This window comes from Pseudophryne corroboree, chromosome 2 (assembly GCF_028390025.1).
Source record: "Pseudophryne corroboree isolate aPseCor3 chromosome 2, aPseCor3.hap2, whole genome shotgun sequence".
Lineage (NCBI taxonomy): Eukaryota > Metazoa > Chordata > Amphibia > Anura > Myobatrachidae > Pseudophryne > Pseudophryne corroboree.
Window position 1 is genome coordinate 146,822,858 of NC_086445.1, and position 20,435 is coordinate 146,843,292.

Sequence of the window (20,435 nt, forward strand, 5' to 3'; positions counted from 1 at the left end):
GAGTTTAGGAACCACTGTTATAGTCCATGTACTAGTTTGCCAGGAAGCATGCAAACCTTCCTATGAGGAAGATATATAGGGGTAAATTTACTAAAGGTGGGAGATTTTTAGAACTGGTGATGTTGCCCATGGCAACCAATCAGATTATATCTATTATCTGCTAGAAGCAGCTAGATTAATGGTAAGTAGAATCTGATTGATTGCCATGGGCAACATCACCAGTTCTAAAAATCTCCCACCTTAGTAAATTTACCCCATAGTGTCCTTTATATAACAGACAGATGGGATTGAGAGCGCTGTCATGAGCAGTCTGCAGTAGTGACACATCGACTCATAGAGGGTTACCCATTTGCTGCAAAAAAATGGCTTTTGCATTTTTTTAGTTCTTTCACCGTTGTTTTTTTTTTTTAAGCTCCCTAATCAAATTAATTTGTGAGAAAACCCAGTTTTCCTCGGGAAAATACATAGGTCCGCAGCTTTTTGCAGACCCTATGTATTTTCACGGCACTTATCGCGGAAGAAAGTCACATCGGGGAATTGGCTTTGCCTGCCTCAGGCAGGTGAAACCAATCCCTGATAAGTGCCGGCCTCAGGGGATAAGCGATGGCTATTGGAGCTAATAGTATAGCCCCCGGTGAAGCAATTTGCCGTGGTAACTTACCACTACCAATTGGATACCCCAGATACCTGTGTGCTATAGATCCAGAGTAGTCAAGTAGCATTCTGCTTGGAACACAGAAAACACACTTCACTGACTAAACTGCTCTATACAAACCTTAATGTCAGTGTTCTGCTACCATAAGGCATACTGGTCACTACTCTTACAACTAATCACAGTCTTGTAGACATTTAAGTAAAGTAGTATTCTTAATAAAGTGCCCATGCTGAATTTTGTTTGCAATCATAAACTGGTGTTGTATTGTTTTAATTATGTGCAAGATCTCCTTCAACCAATTTGTGACCATTACATAAAATAAATAAAAAATACAATAACACTTAAAATACTCTTAAAACCTGTTCCACAGCATAATTGCATAGCTAGTGGTAGATGTGTTGGACAGAAATACGCTTCTGGGTCAGATGAAACATAGTTATTAACCTTTTCTAGCAACGGAGTCTGATACAGATATTTATTTAAAGAAAAATTTTAGTATATAAAAAACAAAATAAAACACTGTATTAAAAACTAGCACTGTAGCCACACAATATAAAAATAGTACAGAAAAAATGAACAGTGAAAAATATGTTGTGTGTATATATATATATATATATATATATATATATATATATATATATGATACAATACATATTAAGTTGCTCATACATAGCTTCGGTTGTTGTAGAACAGATTAAATATTCCATAGTTGAGTCTTTTCTGCAATAACACACCAATTGGAGTGATCAAAGAATGTCCGTACAACATGGAGCTCAGGAACGTGTTGCTCTATGAGGTCGCTTAGTTCACCCTGCTTAAAAATGTGGTAGTAGCGCAGCCAGCCATTATATTCGTCTGGTAGGGCCTGATGGCATTGTGAAACTTTCTCATCACAGTCAGAAATGAGACTAGACTCATCTTTATTGTTTTCACTACTTTCAGGAGTATCTGCATATTTTGAAGTAAAATGTTTAATATCCACTAATTCATTGCCAATAGAACCCAAATCTGGTAAAGGAACTTTATTGAGGCTTTCTATTATTTCTTTGCCAGGTTCTGCATTTGAAGACTTCCGAAAATGCATATTAGTGAGTGAGAATAAGAGTAATTCAGTGCCCTTATTTTTATTATGCTCAAAGTTCTGCATGTGTGATGGTAAGAAGTCCCCTAAGCTCTCTAACAAATATGACGGCTTGGACTGATATGTGTTTGTGAGGTTTTTAATCTCAATGCAGTAATCATACAGTCGGTGAATGATACTTGGATGCTTACGGTCACTGTCTACACACTTCAATTTCCTATCCAGTCCTGATTCTAGAGATCGTGCTAAGAACCTCGATGAATAAAGTCCATTCTGAAGCGACTGCGTTTCGCCAACAAATAAGGAACTTTTAGTTTTTGGTTTTATGGTGGTATTGCTCCTGATGAAGGGCCCGTTGAGTGGGAGGTTTTTAAAGCTTGGATCCATAGAACTGTGCAGTTTATCGGATATATTTTGTATACTTGTCTCCATATTCCATGGTATAAGTAAATCTTGCTTCTCAAATTTTCTTCTTTTCTGCTCCATTGCCCATACGTAAATCATCATCTGCCCACCAACTTTCAGTATTCTAGCCATCTCTTTAAGGGCTCGAATGCGACGCTCTTTGGTTGAAAAATGGTGTATCACTGTGAGGAGAAAATACATTTTAGGGGTATATTAGCAAAATAACATGCAGGTGCACACTCTAAGCACTAAAAATACTGATAGTTAAAACAGTTTTGATAAATATGAAGTATAAGCAGGTATTTATCAAAGCATGGTGAGACAGATAAAGTACCAGCCAATCAGCTTTTAACTGCCATGCAATAGGCTGTGTTACAAAAAATTACATGCTTTGATAAATATCCCCCTAAAAGAGGTTCTTGAGAATGTTTGACCAAAAATGTGAGCCCATCCACCATGTCAAGGTGAACCCCATCATATGGGTCCCTAACACATTATGGGACTTTGCCTTGCTATAGATATTATCTTTCCAACTTAAGAATTAAAAAGGACTGAATAGGTAATGGAGAGACAGACACAACCTTTATGTATGCTCATAATAGGATTTTAATACCTACCGGTAAATCCTTTTCTCTTAGTCCGTAGAGGATGCTGGGGTCATCATAGAACCATGGGGTATAGACGGGATCCGCAGGAGACATGGGCACTTTAAAGGGTGTGAACTGGCTCCTCCCTCTATGCCCCTCCTCCAGACTCCAGTTACAGGAACTGTGCCCAGGGAGACGGACATTTCGTGGAAAGGATTTATTGTTAAACTAAGGTGAGATTCATACCAGCTCACACCTCAAACATGCCGCAGAACGTGGCATTCAACAGAACACAAGCCAACGGCATGAACAATTGCAGCAACATGCTGACAATACCGTAACACAACGTGTGTAACCACAACTAAACACTGCAGTTACAGTACGCACTGGGACGGGCGCCCAGCATCCTCTACGGACTAAGAGAAAAGGATTTACCGGTAGGTATTAAAATCCTAGAGGATGCTGGGGTCATCATAGAACCATGAGGTTATACCAAAGCTCTAGAACGGGCGGGAGAGTGCGGATGACTGCAGCATCGATTGACCAAACTTAAGGTCTTCATCGGCCAAGGTGTCAAACTTTTAGAACTTTGCTAATGTGTTTGACCCCAACCAAGTAGCTGCTCGGCAAAGTTGCAATGCCGAGACCCCTCGGGCAGCCGCCCAGGATGAGCCCACCTTTCTAGTAGAATGGGCCTTCACCGATTCTGGTAACGGCAATCCAGCCGTGGAATGAGCATGCTGAATCGTGTTACAGATCCAGCGTGCAATGGTCTGCTTGGAAGCAGGACACCCAACCTTGTTGGGAGCATACAGGACAAACACAGCCTCTGTTTTCCTAATCCGAGTCGTTCTGGCGACATAAATCTTCAAAGCTCTGACCACATCCAGAGATTTTGACTCAGCGAAGGCGTCAGTAGCCACAGGCACCACAATAGGTTGGTTCATGTGGAAAGAGGAAACCACCTTCGGTAGAAATTGTTGACGTGTCCTCAATTCAGCTCTATCTTCATGGAAGATCAAATAAGGGCTCTTTTGAGACCTAACTCAGACACTTGCCTTGCAGATGCCAAGGCCAACAGGATGACCACTTTCCAAGTGAGGAACTTCAACTCCACCGTGTGACCCAGCTGACGAGACTATATACAGTATTAGTTGGGATATTTATTGTCTTATGATGCTATAACCTTGTGTTTGGCTCCATCTCAGAGTGCTTGCTGCGTGTATTTTATATGTTCTGTGTTTGCGGCTTTCCTCATTGCTGATGTAATCTTATCTAGTACTACTACCCTATGGTCTTCTGATTGGCCTTGGTGTGTGTTTTTGGGTTTGTGATAAGGAAATTAGATTGCAAGCTCCATTAATACAGCGACTGCTGTGCCTTAATTACATTTATCTTGTATGTAGAATGTGATGGCTCTATGTAAGAGATATAAATAAACTGTACTTAATTATATGATGTATGCTTGAAACAAGTATATAGGGTGTACTTTTTTCCACCTTGCACTGTAGCTGTTTTATGAGTTGCTATTTATTGAATTCCTCACATTTTACACATAGCAGAACGTAATATAAATATTACACAACTGCAAAAAGAACATCAGTGTGCTAAATAAAGATTAATGCTTGAGCAAGCACCATAATTTATAATACTGTAAGGACCTGTTAATTTACCGGCTATAGATAAAACAGCATCAAAGCAGCCATCACGGTACGGGAGCTTCAGTCCATCACACACTAACACTTCATAGCCTCGATTCCTTGCAGCCTCAGCCAAGGAGAAGGAATAATCACAGCCCACTTTAAACGCTTGACTGTTAATATGTAGGTATTTTCCATTGCCACAACCTGCAATAACAAGAAAATGCATTAATGGAAAGAAAATACACCAGGAACCGTGAAAACATGATCTGAGAGCCTCCTAATACTGCAGGATGGGAGACTCAACCCCGGACAAGGATAGATACATTGTCATATTTCAAGGAAAAAAGAAATGCCACTAAATATAATTAACTGTTTCTACTATACACAGATAGTGCAGGTGATTCTGTCAGGTTATGTAAAGGCAGGAACCACAAATTTTGGACTAGTCCGGCTTTCCAAGCAGCAGTATCGGTCATTAATGGAATATACTGAAGATCAATGGTAAAACGCCTGTACTTTTGGTACAAAAAACGTACTAATGTAATGTGCAGTTCACTCAGTTTGTGTAACCATTCTAATGCACTTTGGGTGAGTAACCATTTTGTGCATTGAAATTAACTTGGGGTGAATGTTGTGTATTTGAAGGAAACTAGTGTGGGGGATAAAGTTGTTATAAAGGTTTTCTGATTCATATGAATAATTAATGTGCCTAATCAATTAATGTTACAAGCACCATCCACTTATCAGTCTATGCAGCAGAGGTGATTTCATTTGGGCATTAATTTGGAAAGCATAGCATACAAGGGACTGCAGAAATACAATCTTTGCAGGAGATGACAACCAAGAGTTTCTACAGATCTCTATAGGAGATAACTAAGAATATGCAAATTATTTGAACCATTAAAGATATTTTAATTACTGCGATAGGTAACAACTGAATGTACGCAAGTTAAATCCTTTTCTCTGAATCTATTGGGATGTACTAAAGGTTCAGTGTTTTGCATCCAAAGAGGCTACAAAATAAAGGAGCGCACAGTAGTTGAGTATATAAAAGGTGAGGAGTATCAATCATAGGGCCTAATTCAGATTTGTACATAAACTCAATGGTTTATGTACCAATCTGATGGGTGGGGTCTGCGCATGTGCAAAATGGATCTTGCGAGATTGCTCACAGCCCCCCCATTTTAAAGTGGCAATCTTTTAAAATGCAAAACCAGGTTGAGTTTGCATTTTAAATGATTATAAAACATCGGGCAGACTCTACGGAATTTCACCAATGCCTGCATGTCACAGGCTATTACTTTTGCCCCTATATCTCTGAAGTGCGGTGTCCTTCCAAGGATGATAGAGAAGTAGTGTTTTCCTTTCAGCCTTGTACACCCCAAGGGGTACATGTGTTAAGGTAGCAGTCATTTAAAGGTAAAACCAGGTTGGGTTTGTCCTTTAACACGATTACCACTTTAAAACATCCTCCAGTCTTGCTGATGCCTGCAAATGTCAGGCAATTACATTTTCCCCTAAGTTCCTTGGTAACAGACTTCTACTATGATAGATTTATTAAGATAGTTTAAAAAACTATTATGCAAACCAATTATCCTGAATACAATACACTTATCTAATGCAATCTGCTTGTAATACCAAAATAATTACAGGCCTCCAATTTCATTTGAGCTCTTTCAGCAAGAGGACAATTAAAAGGCTATGTATTCAAATGAGCAATTACATGTAATTGTTAGTAACAATTGTTTTCTCCTGAATTAAGATTGGGAAAATGTATTATTCAATGTAACTCATTTACTTTCACAAATAACTAATCAAATGCACAGTATAGCCCTCAGAGATGAAATATTTTGCCAAAACTCTCATATTTTCATACTTCAGTACTTCAGGAGGTACATATTAAACTCCTATACAGAGCTTGCTTATCCCCATCTCAAAGGAAATATATATCATCTGAATTAGGGTGGGAGCATGGGTGGGGTGGGGTGGGGCGAGGATTAAAATGTAAACAAGATAATGATACATTGCACCATTGCCTTTGAAAGGGTCTGAAAATTGAGCGCTTCTGGAACAAGGTCCTAGCATGTATAAATAAGACCACGAGGCAGATCTTTCCTAAAGAACTGATCCCCATGTTGTTTTACAACTTTGGTAATTGGGTTTCTATACTCTGTACGCAACCAGGTCCCCACCAAACCCCTTTGCTGGCAATCGTTTCATCCACTGCTCAAAAGGTCATCCACCATAAGTGGACATCTCGTTCCCTGCCCTCAGGCACCGAAGTAAAACGACCTCCTATGGATTCTCTATTTTGAACGACATGCTACTTCTCAAGTACTGGGAGTGGGGTAGAAATGGGGACTCTATTGAATCGCTAGAACCTTTAGTTTTAATTCAACAACTTGGTACCTATTCAGACACCTGGGAAATAGTTCTGCCTAATTACTCATACCCTACTGGGAATTGCATATTGTATTTAAAATCATACTCCAGTATTTAGGTTGAATGGGGCTGGGTTTCTCCGATTTTTGGTTGAAACACACTACTACTCTGATTACTCTGGTACTTGTCCATATTACAATGCTGTGGTGATGTGTACGCTACCTCCTGTGATCTGGGTCTTATTTTTCCTTCTCTATGCTTCATTGCTTACTTTGTTTCTTATAGATTACAATTAAGCCACATTTTATGAGTTATGCAAAGCCAGAGGTATATGAATAAGGCACTTCTGTTCTTGTTTTATTCAATTTAGATTTTATTAGTTTTGTTGCCTGTATTCCTCAGGACTACAAACAGCTCACATTTTCTAGGTCATCTAGCAGGTGCACTGGTGTATTCATTACTCACAGACACATTTTATAAGATCCAGAAGTGGAGCTAATTATTACACTTGCGATACTGTGAGGAGACATGAAAAACATGAACTGTTTGGGGTCCTGAGGACCGAGTTTGAGAACCTATGCCAGTTGTTCCTAAATGCGGTTCTCAAGGCACCCCAACAGTCCAGGTTTTAAAGATATCCATGCTTAGGCATAGGTGACTTGGGGGGTCATTCCGACCTGTTCGCACGCTGCCGGTTTTTGTAGTGCAGCGATCAGGTCTCTACTGCGCATGCTTACACACTGCAATGCGCAGGCACGTCGTATGGGTACAAAGCGGATCGTTGTTGAGCGATGGATTTAACAAAGAATCCATTCACACAGCCGATCGCAAGGAGATTGACAGGAAGAAGGCGTTTATGGGTGTCAACTGACCATTTTCAGGGAGTGGTTGGAAAAACGCAGGCGTGTCCAAGCGTTTGCAGGGCGGGTGTCTGACGTCAATTCGTGTCGAGGCAGACTGAAGTGATCGCAAGGGCTGAGTAAGTTCAGACCTACTCAGAAACTGCACAAAATGTTTTTGCAGAGCTCGGCTGCACAGTCGTTCACACACTTGCGACTATCTGATCGCAGCGCTGCAAAAAGTAGCTAGCGAGCGGTCAACTCGGAATGACCCCCTTAATTAGTACCCAAGTCAGTTTGATTATACCATCTGTGCAAAAGCAGGAATATCCTTAAAATCTGGACTGTTGGGATGCCTTGAGGGCCGCATTTGGGAACCACTGACCTATTCATTAATGTGAATGACTGTTAGCTTTTCTCTAATTGTACACTGTATTTTTATTTTTATGTTTTTTGAAAAGTTGATAAAAAGTATCCTTTCACAATCCAGTTACTAAGACTATCCATGCATGAGCACAAGTGGCTTATCTTAGTTTGATTTACTTACCTGTAATGAATCAGGGATATTACTAATGTCTGGACTGTGTGTAGGGCATAATGACCGGGTTTGCAAAATGTAATACATATTAAGAAAACCGTGCTCTCACAATAGGGGTAATTCAGAGTTGATCGTAGATGTGCTAAATTTAGCACATCTGATCAGTCACTCACTCTGACATGCGGGAGACGCCCAGTACAGGGCTAGGCCGCCCCGCATGTCAGTCCCTGCCCTCTAACCCCGCACAGGTACAAAAGCATCGCACGGCGGCGATGCTTTTGTACCTGACAAGTAGCTCCCTGCCAGCAGGGAGCTACCTGACATGTTCCAGGTCGCAGTGGATGCATGTGATGTCACGCATCCGCCGCGGCCCCCCCCCCCCCAATGGTCCGGACACGCCTCCGTTGTCCGGATTGCGCTCCGCCAATGCCATTCTAACACCGTTGGCACACCCCCTCACGCCCCGCGACCGCCTCTGCCTGTCAATCAGGCAGAGGCAATCGCAGCCCAGAGATGCTCATAGCATCTCACTGGGCACCCGGGGTGCGCACGCGCAGTGCGGCCGCTGCGCGTGCGCACACCACAAAAAGATTCAGACTGCGATTGCTGCCGCTACAGCGATCCAGTCTGAATTAGCCCCAGTATTTCACAGTCAGAAAACCGTCTGAATACATAACATGTTGCAGCTTCAAGGTCAGAGGAAGTGGAAGGTGAAGGTAAGGTGCATACACACGGTGCGATGTGTGCTTACGATTTTGACTATATAGAGTCAAAATTGTAAGAAAAGTTAGCACATATCGCACCGTGTGTATACAGCTTGCGATTTCAATGCGCGCTCCAGTGGGGTCGGTGTTGCAAGAGAAAAATAGACTGTGCAAGCAAGGCAGTTTTGACTATTGTGACAATCTAGGTTCTAGTATAGTCAAAATTGCACATAGTCAAAAATCGCAAGTAAAGATAATCAAAATTGGTGGTTCTGGGCTCTGGGAAATCGCATAGTCAAAATTGGCATTTAGTCAAAATCTCACCGTCCCCATACATTACTGCGATTTGTCTGAGGCACAAGTCGGATCCGATTTTCCTTGAACTCCCCCAGCAGCTCCCAGAGAGTGCTTCCATCCAGTTTGGTACTTGATGTGCCATTTTTACATGCGATTTATCGCATACGATATGTCGCATGCTGCTGTCACTGTGTGTGTGGGTGGGAGTGTCCAGAGAAAAGCCACTTAAGTGAAGGCATTCGAGAAATCGTATGCGATATATCGCAGGTGCTAAAAAACTAGCCGCGGTGTACACCTGATGGCTGCGATTCCGAATTTATCTTATGTGCAGGCTGTCCAGCCACCGACTCAGGCCCGATGCGCACGGACCGTGCATTGGATTGGATCAGATGTCAAACACCTGCGATTTAGCCAGTTTTCACCCGATTTCCCGGCCTGATCCGTCGGAATCGGGCGAAAAGAGGCCATATCGGACAAGTGTATGGCCAACTATAGCATGGTCTGGAGGTGGAGATGGCATGAGGGTCCAATCAGACCGTACACTGGTAACCTGGGCACTTTTCTGCACTGCAGCTATCATTTCACTAGGAACCAGTGCCTCAGGAACATTAGCTGAGATTGAGGTCACTGGTTTTACAATGAATTGCTGGGATGCAGTTAATATACAGGCTGTAAGGATCCTGGAGATCAGGAGACCAACGCCGGAATCCAGACAGCCGGTAAAATGCTGACGGTCAAAATCCCGACCAACAGCGATTATTCCCACTCAGATGGTGGGTCCATGCGAGTGGGAACTGAGTGGGAATATAACCTGTGGGACCGAAGCAGCAGCGCTGCCACTGTCTCGCTACCAGGATTCTGACAGATGGGCTGCCGCTGTCGGTATAGTGACAGCCGGCATCCCATCTGCTGGTCAACCATATGTATTCCAAGTTGATAGACTGCATTCTCCTGAAAACTGGTTCAGAATGCTGCTCAGAATGAATTTATGACCATGCTAATACCCCATTTCCTTCTAAGTCCTGGGTTGACCTGAGCTTTGGAACAGCTACAAACTGTGTCAGACCCAGGACTGACCCCTTCCCACTGCAGCTCCAACATGAATTATTCCTAGACCAGAGCCGTTTACACTTAACACGGGGGCAGTAGCGCCGGGAGTCTCATTAGCAGCATTACCCTAATAGAGATTCCGGCTCCACCCCCTGTAGTCACTGGCCCTGTCCCCAGTTCTGTGTCAGTGTGCAGGAACCAGGAAGCAGTTTCCTCATAGATCTCCCCATGCTCAGGGCCGAAACTAGGATTTTCAGGCGCCCGGGGGCACCTCCCCCCCAAAAAAAAAACAAAAACAAAAAACCCCAACAACCCAAAATAAAATAAATGAATATACAAATTAACAAAAAAATTAAATATATAAAAAAATTACAACTGTGCTACGCAGTAGTGCAAACTTATTCTGATTACACTGCACAGTAGTACCCCTCATTACGTAGCACCATGAGAGAGAGAGAGAGATAGAGGAGGGGGGGGGGGGAGAGGGGTGAGGGAAAGAGGGTAATCACACTCACAAGAATAAACAATGCCCCTTCCCTGAGTGGTATCCGGAAGATAGATAGACAGTGTCTAGTTAGACAGTCAGTAGATAGACACCATATGTTAGACAGACATTAGGTAGACAGGGTCAGAAAATCGACATAAAAAAGGTAGACAGACATAAAAAAGGTAGACACGGGTTTTTAAAAAAATGTTAAGTTTTTGACTTTTTCATACCTTCTATATCCATGTTGGCATGGAGTTGGTTATAAACTTTGTGGCGAGCGCATGCCTTTCTACAATTAGGGGTCCCTAATGACAAAACTATCCACACAAAACCCAATAATACAACAACAACAAAAAAGTGTCTAACTTTTGACCCTGTCGACCTCTTGTACTGTCTACCATATGACCCCGTCTACCTTTTTACTGTCTAACATGTGGTGTCTATCTATTATACCACACCCTTCCTGAGTCACACTCACCATTTAGGCAGGCTCAGGATGATGCTGGATAGTGAGGTCTCCACTCTCCTCCCCTCCTCTCCCCCATGCTGGCTGGCCTGGCACTGACAGTGCAGTGCCTTGTAGCCCTGCCCCCTTTTCGTCCGACTCCTTTCAACTGCAGGTGGAGGGGGTGTCAGGGGGAGCCAGATTAAGATGAATCCCAGGGGGCAAGTTACCTCAGCCCGCCCCAAGTCTTTCAACAGCCACAGTGCTGATGCAGGACTGCAAAAAAAAACCTAGCGAGCGAGCAGGTCTGAATTAGGCCCTAGATCCAAAGCGAGTTGTACCTCTTATGGTTAATAAAACTTTAGGGGCCAATACAATTCTTTGGCTTCCATATGTTTTATAAAAGTAACAGCGGCCCCTGCCCAATGTGCCACTGCGCTGCTATAAGCTGTATTTGGTAGTGCATCCACCACTGGCCATAAAGGCAGTGTTTGGTATTAATGGCCATTAGCAAAAGTATAGGAGGTTGTTATAAGGTATTTCACACCTGACCGATATCAGCACAATATGTTGTTTCCGTCCGAATCGGAATAACAGAACATGCATATTGGGCTGTGTGTATGGACGATTGTGTGTTCCCACAGGCCACATGCAATATCTTCTGGTCGGCCGTGCTGCACGACAAATCGGAAGATATCGCACGTGCAGTGTATTGAAGGACGGCACGAGGGATTGTTCTGTCGTTAATCACACCGTTCTGGTGTGTACCACCAATACGCTTTGGCGGCTGGCACATCCGCTGGGTACACATTGTTGTAGTGTGTAACCAGCCTAAGTGTGCATGTAGTAAATAAGTGGTAAACTTGCAACTCCCATCTGCAAGTGAAAAAATAAAGTCATCAAAAAAACTATTTTTTAACATGTATGATGTAACTAGCGTGGACAAAATCCCGGGATCCCGCCAATCCTGGGATTTTAGCCTAAAATTGGTAGGGATTAAATCCTGGGAGGGGGGGAGGGGTCGTGATTAGCCACAACCCTTTTTTTTCCCAGTGTCGGGCAGCGTTGAGCATCTTCAGCAGGCTCCAAGCTGCCCGACTCCCCCTGCCTCCGGCTGTGTGCACTGCGCGGCATGACGTGATGTCAGTGGTTGCACGCGTGACCGGGACCTCACCGTGCTACCCACAGCAAGTGGATCAGCCACCCCCCCCCACCCCCCTCCCCTCCCAGAGGATGGTGAGTTGCTGGGCTGGGCTGGCCGGGGCAGATGGAGAGACCTAAACGAATTTCATTTTATAACCATCAACCCAGTCCCGGGAATCCCAGTATTGAAAAAACGGCCCGGGATTGGCCTCCCTAGATGTAACCCAGCGCTACAGAATCAACTTTTATGAAACCTCCAGCTTTGCACCTTTTAAAATCATCATCCCCGCCCCATATCATTGAAACCTTATCAATACTTTTCAGAGATATTATAAATGAAAAGTTACCACAAACTTTGTAGCTGCTAAATAAAAACTGATATTTGATTGCAATTTTTTATTTGAAAAACAAAAACCCATGCCTGCTGGTTTTTTGACATGAGAAAAAAGTCCCAATTCGCAGCTAAGAATCAGCCCCTCTGCGTCGGCTGTTATTACCCTTATTACATATGTGAGAATTGAATGTATTATGTAACCATACACCTAACAGAGAAACTTCGTTACAGTTCTAGTTTTGAGTCACTCCATTTACATGTGGTAATCTCCAATTTGCTCTTGTGCACTAGGATACGTCTTTCCTGTGGTTTTTCATTGACATGTAATTGGGGTCATGTGCAGACTAGCGATGATACGGATAATACCCCTTTCACACAGAAAGGCAAATTCCCAGGTGAATAAGAAGTTCTACCCAGTAATTTGCAGAAAAACACGGGTCTCTTTTCTGTGTGAAAGAGTCAACCCGAGTTGAAATTCCCGGGACTTCGACCCAGGAATTTACCAGGGTTGAAGACCCGGGAATTTCGACCCGGGTTGACGCTTTGACATAGACAAAATTTCCGTGTTGATCTGCAAATTACCAGGTAGAAATTCTTGACCCAGTAACTTGCAAGTCTGTGTAAATGGACAAGTAGGGACCGGCAAAACTACCCGGCACTCAAATGCTGGGTAAAAGCCAGGATTTTCAGACATTTCTATCTGAAAAGGGTATAAGTGTGCCAAACAAGCTACCCGTAGACCCGTGAATATAAGTGTCCCCCACACTTCAAACAATATCACAAACCACAAAAATGTTACCACCGTGTCATCAGGAGCTAGAAATATATTGGCGGTGAAAGCAGAGAATCCAATCTATGAGTGATGTCGTCAAATGTTTCCCCTCCCGCACCGGTCGTCGGCCGACTGTACACACTGAGCGATATGACCGCTCATATCGCTCAGTGACGTCACGTCTCCGCCAGCCGTGCATGCAGGTCCTGGATGACATTCCAGATCATGCATGCACTGCCGACAGGGACAATCGTTGCAGACACACTTGCCGATAAAATGAGCGACGTCGCTCAGGGAGGGGGAAAATGAGTGACGTCGCTCATTTTATCGGCAAGTGTGTATGGGCCTTTACACTCTGGAAATCTTTTCCCCTGTGTTTTGAGTATTTTCACAGAACTGACCCGTTGTATTGGATTCCCTGCTTTCATCACTATTACCCAAAAGAACAGACATTTTATATTTATCTGCATATTTCTAGCTCCTGATGACACGGTGGTTACATTTTTATGGTTTGTCGCCCAACTGTTAACCAATTGTTTTCTTTTTCTTTTTAAAGACATTAAGCTTTATTTACTATGCGTTGAGTTGTAAAAGCCTACATTTCTGATCGTATTTATGCCCAAAATGTTAAAAGCCAATGATTTTACTAGTCCTGTCTGGCTTCTAAAGTTTGTTCATAAACACGATCAGAAACGCCGGGTTATGCCCCATATGGGAAAATTGTTACTTTTTTTTGTGTGTGTTATTTACAAAAAAAAAAATATATATATATATATATATCCTTTCTGGGGTTAATTTTTTTGTCCTTTAAATCCTATAAGGATCAGTTACTGCTTGAAAAAATGTTAATGAATGCATTTACCTATGTCAGCAATCAGACTTCCCGGCTCCTGTGCCAACAGGAACGCTTGTACTCTTGGCCAGGCTTTGTACCGTTTGTCATTGAAGTACGGTGCAATCTTCTCATACACATTGTGAACGTGCTCTTTTTCCAGGTGGCTTGCCTCCTTTTCCATTACTTCTACTAGCTTCATTAAACTGTTGAAATTCCTTAAATTAACATAGAATAGATCTATTTTATTCCACTATTACATAGAAAAGGTAAATCTTCAGTAACATGCTATAAATCCAGAACTGTAAGCGCCTTATCCGATGCAATATGCTGGTGGGAGAGGCAGCTCGCAGGAAAAGGACAGTAAATCCCTTTATACATCCATATTTTTCAGCCTAGTTCAGCACCTTAAAAACACAATAACAAACCAAAATGGATTTAAAAAAAAAAGTCTGTTTTTGTTTTTTTTAAAACAGGAAAATCAATCAATGGTAAATTAAAATGATCATAATTCCTGAGTGATGCGTACAGTACATTTTATATTTAGATTAAAAAGATGCTCGAGCCGGCTGGCAAATTGGTATGAAAATTTGACAGAATTTCTAAACCTTTAAAAAAAAAAATTGATTCAAGATTGAAAGTGTAATCTGTTATGAGTCTGTTTAAAGGTCCATACACACTGTACAATATTACAGTCATTATCGCTCATTTTCCCCTTTCTGAGCAATATTGATGAAAATATTGCACAGTGTGTATTCTGCAAGCGATGTCTTATGCGCGTTCCCGGGGGTTAACGACCCTCGCTGACGGTTGTGCATGCAGCTCAATTTGGACTTATCGTCCAAAGCTGCATGCATGGACCGGTTGCGGCACGACATCACTATGCGATATCATTAACGATATTGCACAGTGTGTATTCCTGAATTGATATTTATTCACTTTGTAATAGCATAATATGATTAAATAAGGGACTATTTATCAAAGCTTGGAGAGAGATAAAGTGCACTGCTAACCAATCAGCTTCTAAACTACATGTTACAGGCTGTGTTTGAAACTGCTGTGTTTGAACCTTGACAGGAGCTGATTGGTTGGGACTTTATCTCTCACAATTTTATCTCTTGCCAGGCTTTGATAAATACTCCCCCATAGTGTTCAATAACAAAACTATTTAACAATACTTCTTTTAACACAAATCTCCAGCAGTGAACTGCAAATTCAAACAGCTCATTGCTTGTTCCACCAGGATCATGTTTTATGGCCATCACACCATTAAATTATATATATACCGTTTTAAAATGGTTCAACATTTGTGAGCATCTCTACTGATTACACACAGAAACATTCTGCAATGCCCAGTGCTGATGTATGTATTCATTATAGCTTCTAATGTACTCTATAAAGGTGCATACACACTAGCCGTTTTTGCCCAGTGTGTATGCCGGGTGATGATGTGAACATCACTGGCAGAAAAATAGCTCAGTGCATACACACTGTGTGATTTTCCCTGTGCCCAGCGATGTTCACAGGGGGCTGAAGCACTTTCCACAGTAGGCTGTTCAAACATCAGCGCTCATTGCCCGGCCATTCACACTGGCCGAGTTTGAGATCAAAGTAGCTCAAAACGCCAAAAGTGAGCTACTTTGAGCTTAAAATCGGCTAGTGTGTGGGACTTTACACTCATTCTGTTATTTATTCACTATCTTGGTTCCTGGTTTCCTGCGAAAACCCTTATTATAAGCCGCCACTGATAAAATAGTGCATCTATGTATTATCCTTACATGTCTACACAAAGGTATTGTTATTGCATTTGTTTATGTTCTCAAAAATAGAGAACATTTAATACTGTAGCTCAGTGTTGTTATCAATGGGAGTTACAAAAGGCAGACAGACCCTCCAAGATGATTTTTATCACTATTAAATGCTTTTATCTCAAACTTCCCACTTATTTTACTGTTGCAATTACTGTAAATTATTGGATAATAAACTAGCTTGTAGTTGCAAAAGAGCAACTGATCACACAGAGAACAGTAACATAAAGCTATACTGTAGATGATGGAAGAAAGGGTTACAGAATATCATGTACTGTACATATATATCGTATAAATATATATTAATAGTAATGGTTACCTGCATGAAGGGAAAATCAGTCTCTGTAAGAGGCAAGTTCTCTCCAGAAAGGAAGCCCTCGTCCCTGTGTCAGGTTGCTGGGTGAAAGCAACCACAGCTGAACAAAAGGAAATCAATCTCCAACTGAATGAAACTGTCCCCCTGCCTGCCAGGTGTGCTCTGACTGTGAGACACAGGTGTAGACCTGACTCTCTCCTGCCCTTTGTGCTTAGTCAGCAGTCCCTTAACCCCTCCTCCAATGTGTAAGACACAATGTGCTGTTGTTTACACCTGCATCATGTCCCTTTCCCGGCATCCAGGCAAGCTGTAACTTGTAATTTGTCATTTTACTCTTATTGATTAAGTTCAAGCAAACAAAGATCTAAGGTTGGATATTTAGAGACATTAACCACTTAATATTACCTGAGTCAGAGTAAGTGAAGGTCGGCAGTGCAGATCAGTAGAGTAGTACAATGGGCAGAGGAGACTTTGGTGGGCAGCGAAGCATGGCCGCTCTAATTGTGTTTAATGCACAATCAGCATTTTGTACCTGCCTCCCAAGAAGCTCTGGAGGTACCAGCTTGGGGAGCAGATGCCTTTCGGGCCAGCCCGTCACTGCTCAAAGGCTCCTAGAACTGCGGTACCCTGGGTGGCTGCCCAGTATCCCTATATGTTAAGATGGCCTTGAGTCCTAGTGGGGAAGGGACTATGGTGTAAATGACAAATATTCTCTGTACAGTGCAACATAAAATGGTTGTGCTATATAGTGAAATTATAATAATCCAAATTAATATAATGCATCAAGTGAACATGCCCAACAATGAGCCTGATTCAGAGACAGAGCCTAATGAGGCTAGGGCCACACCTAGCGGACAAGCGGGTCCCATTCGCTGGGAGGGGTTTCTGTGTGCACACGGATCCTGTTCTGCGGGATGCCACAGAACAGGATTCGGCCAGTGACACACAGGATTTCATAGAACAGGGTGTGGCGGTGCATAGGCACCCATGTGCAGTCTCCTTGTGGCCAAGCGGGTCCCATTCACTATGTGTGGCCCCAATCTAAGACAGCCACTGCTTCTTTGTACGCTGCCGCTGTGCGAACATATTATAATGCAGCAGGAGGTGTTTTAAAGAAAAAGACACCCTCCTGTGTGATCCGATGTTGTGCCTGAAGACTTGCCATTGGAATGCCATCGGGCAGCCATCGGTCATATAAGTGCTCGAACTCCCCTGGCCATTGCACCCCCAGAAAATGGGGCCAACACCCCCCCGTTTTCTTAAACGGACACCCTCCCCACCCTCAAACGTCTGCGGCCTGCCAATCAAGCTGCAGCTTCCCCAACACTGCGACCGGAGCAGCACCTGCATCACAAGACATGTGCACTGCAGCTCCGGTGCATACGCAGTCCTCCCACCATCAGACAATTGCTGGGAAAATCGGAAATTGGTCCATACCTGAATCAGGCCCAATGTGGGAATTTTTGTTGAATGTTTGAATGTTATCACAGCAAGTCATTAACAGACAATTATTAATTGAGGTGCTGGCGACAATTTCATTCAAAGACTGGAAGATTCGGCAAGTGTCTCTAGGTCTGAAGTTATCCATTTTTTTTATTATTATTATTATTATTATTTTTTTTTGGGGGGGGGGGGGGGGGGGGGCTCCAGACTCTATTAATTAAAAGCTATTGCCCATCATATCTATAATAACTTAGTGCATGTGTCACTTTGGTAGTTAATTACATATATATGGGTATGATATTTATTTAACTGAGTTATTCTACTTAGTCAATATTTGCTACACTTCCTCCCCAAAGCTAAATGTAATAATCTCTAAAAGTTAAATACCATCCTCCACTAGATATATTACAGTGTAATGTAAGATGCAAGATTATAATGATTGTATTTAATGAACTAAACATCCCGTTGATTCAGCAGTAATTCATTGAAACATTGCGTGTTGTCATTTGGTAATTAGGCCAATATAATTTTTATATATAACATTATTAGTGATTTATGCCATGGGCGGGTCTGTTATTATTCAAAACATTACTGTTTATCATTCCAAAAAATGACCAGACAAGTGTTTATTGTGTTTCAGTAAGATAATATTTCCTACAATTATTTGCGAGTATAGTATGTATCAAGTCCGGACTGGGACTAAAAACAGGCCCTGGCATTTAAATCACACAGGCCCGTCTCAGTGTCAGCGTCTGACTCCTGGCATAGACTCCTCCCCTTATTCCTCCTGACTCCTCCTACTCCAGTATGCTCTTCCAAATATAATTAATATTATGACAACATACTCTGTACATCATTCTCTGTATTAAGATACACACAATTGAGCTCATCCTGCCGGAGATTCAAACATGTGCCATAGTCAGACATTTGTTATTTGGTTGGCTCTGTTTGGTAAAGCTGGCACTTCATTGGTGGAGTTCACACACAAAGAAAAGGCGAGGCATTTTTCCAGCTGACAAAGCCCTGGTTTAACAGATGCCGAGGATTAGATAGTCCTCACTCTAGAACTTATTTAGGGCAGGGTGCTGATCACAGAGTAGGACAGGTCTGTGCACACAAAAGCAGAGCTGTAAATAAATATTTTGGTGCCCTGTGTACATAAAGAGCAATGGTGTCCCCGTCCATACCCTAGGCAGGGAGAGTTCGCAAAATAGGGTATGATGTGACTGGATGTGTGCGTGACCACACAATAGTACGCTAATTCTAATTATGCCACACAGTAGTGCACTTTAGTCACATTACTGTACTGCCCCTTATTCATGTTGCATCACACAGTAATGCCCCTTGCACCCAGGGCTGTTTCTAACCAATTTAGCTCCCAGTGCGAGATTTAAAAATGCGCCCCCCCATGACATAAAAAAATGTGCCCCCCCCCACACACACACACACACACACACACAACACCTAGATAAAAAAAAACTTGCGCGCGCACTCGGCAAGGGGGCGTGGCCTAATCTAAATGGGTGTGGTCTCATTTAAATGGGCATGGCCTCGTCTGAAAAGACTTCCTCACAATCCAGTTTTTGACCCTGCTCCAACAGATCACGACCACCGCAGGAAAAAAAAAATCTGCCATATTAAGCCCCACGCAGTAATGCCCCCTGCACCATATTATGCCACACACCGCAATGCCCTTGATACATTAAATCCCCACACTACGGCAGGCAAGAGTCCCCATTTCACACATTACGGCAGGTGTCCCCATTTTACACATTGAGAGAGAGAGAGAGATAGAGAATACTTACAGAGGCGATTACCGCTCTTCGGCCCGCCTCACCAGTCGCTCCTCGTGCCGGCCTTTCCCTCTTCCTAACTTGGATCCCCCTCTGTACTCCGCTCGGGGGGTGGGGGTGGGGTTTTGCGGAGTGATGGGGTTGCGTCGTGACGTAACGACGCAACCGCGTCATTCCGTGAAACTCCGCCCTCCGAGCGGGTTACTCGGGAGAAATAGGAGGAGAAAGCAGGGAGCCACAGTTAGTGCCGCGTCGGGCGCCCAGTGCGGTTGCACTGCTCGCCTGCCCCACGAAATGGCCCTGCTTGCGCCTTAGTATGCCCCACATAGTAATGCCACATGCACAATATAATGCTCCACACAGTAATGCCCCTTGCACCATATCAAGCCCCACACAGTAATGCCCCTTTTCTCTGACGTCCTAGTGGATGCTGGGAACTCCGAAAGGACCATGGGGAATAGCGGCTCCGCAGGAGACTGGGCACAACTAAAGAAAGCTTTTAGGTCACCTGGTGTGCACTGGCTCCTCCCACTATGACCCTCCTCCAAGCCTCAGTTAGATGTTGTGCCCGGCCGAGGTTGGATGCACACTAGGGGCTCTCCTGAGCTTCTAGAAAGAAAGTATATAATTAGGTTTTTTATTTTACAGTGAGACCTGCTGGCAACAGGCTCACTGCAGCGAGGGACTAAGGGGAGAATAAGCGAACCTACCTGCTTGCAGCTAGCTTGGCCTTCTTAGGCTACTGGACACCATTAGCTCCAGAGGGATCGACAGCATGGAACTGGCCTTGGAGTTCGGTCCCGGAGCCGCGCCGCCGTCCCCCTTACAGAGCCAGAAGCAAGAAGGTCCGGAAAATCGGCGGCAGAAGACATCAGTCTTCA

At 43.2% G+C, this 20,435-nt stretch overlaps 1 protein-coding gene across 2 annotated transcripts in view; it reads right to left on the bottom strand.

The window, feature by feature from the left end:
- Positions 1-915: 915 nt before the first annotated feature.
- LOC135050579 (probable tRNA methyltransferase 9B) overlaps positions 916-20,435 on the bottom strand; it is a 50,342-nt gene continuing 30,822 nt past the window's right edge. The window contains exons 1-4 of one of the 2 annotated variants that reach the window (XM_063957036.1): positions 16,322-16,401; positions 14,225-14,412; positions 4,402-4,575; positions 916-2,323 (exon numbers count right to left, since the gene is read on the bottom strand). In XM_063957036.1, the coding sequence (XP_063813106.1) occupies positions 1,350-2,323; positions 4,402-4,575; positions 14,225-14,396 (1,320 nt within the window). In that variant the 5' untranslated portion in view covers positions 14,397-14,412; positions 16,322-16,401 and the 3' untranslated portion in view covers positions 916-1,349. Of the gene's footprint in view, positions 2,324-4,401; positions 4,576-14,224; positions 14,413-16,321; positions 16,402-20,435 lie in introns of those variants that run through there. The other variant, XM_063957037.1, reaches the window with a different exon arrangement.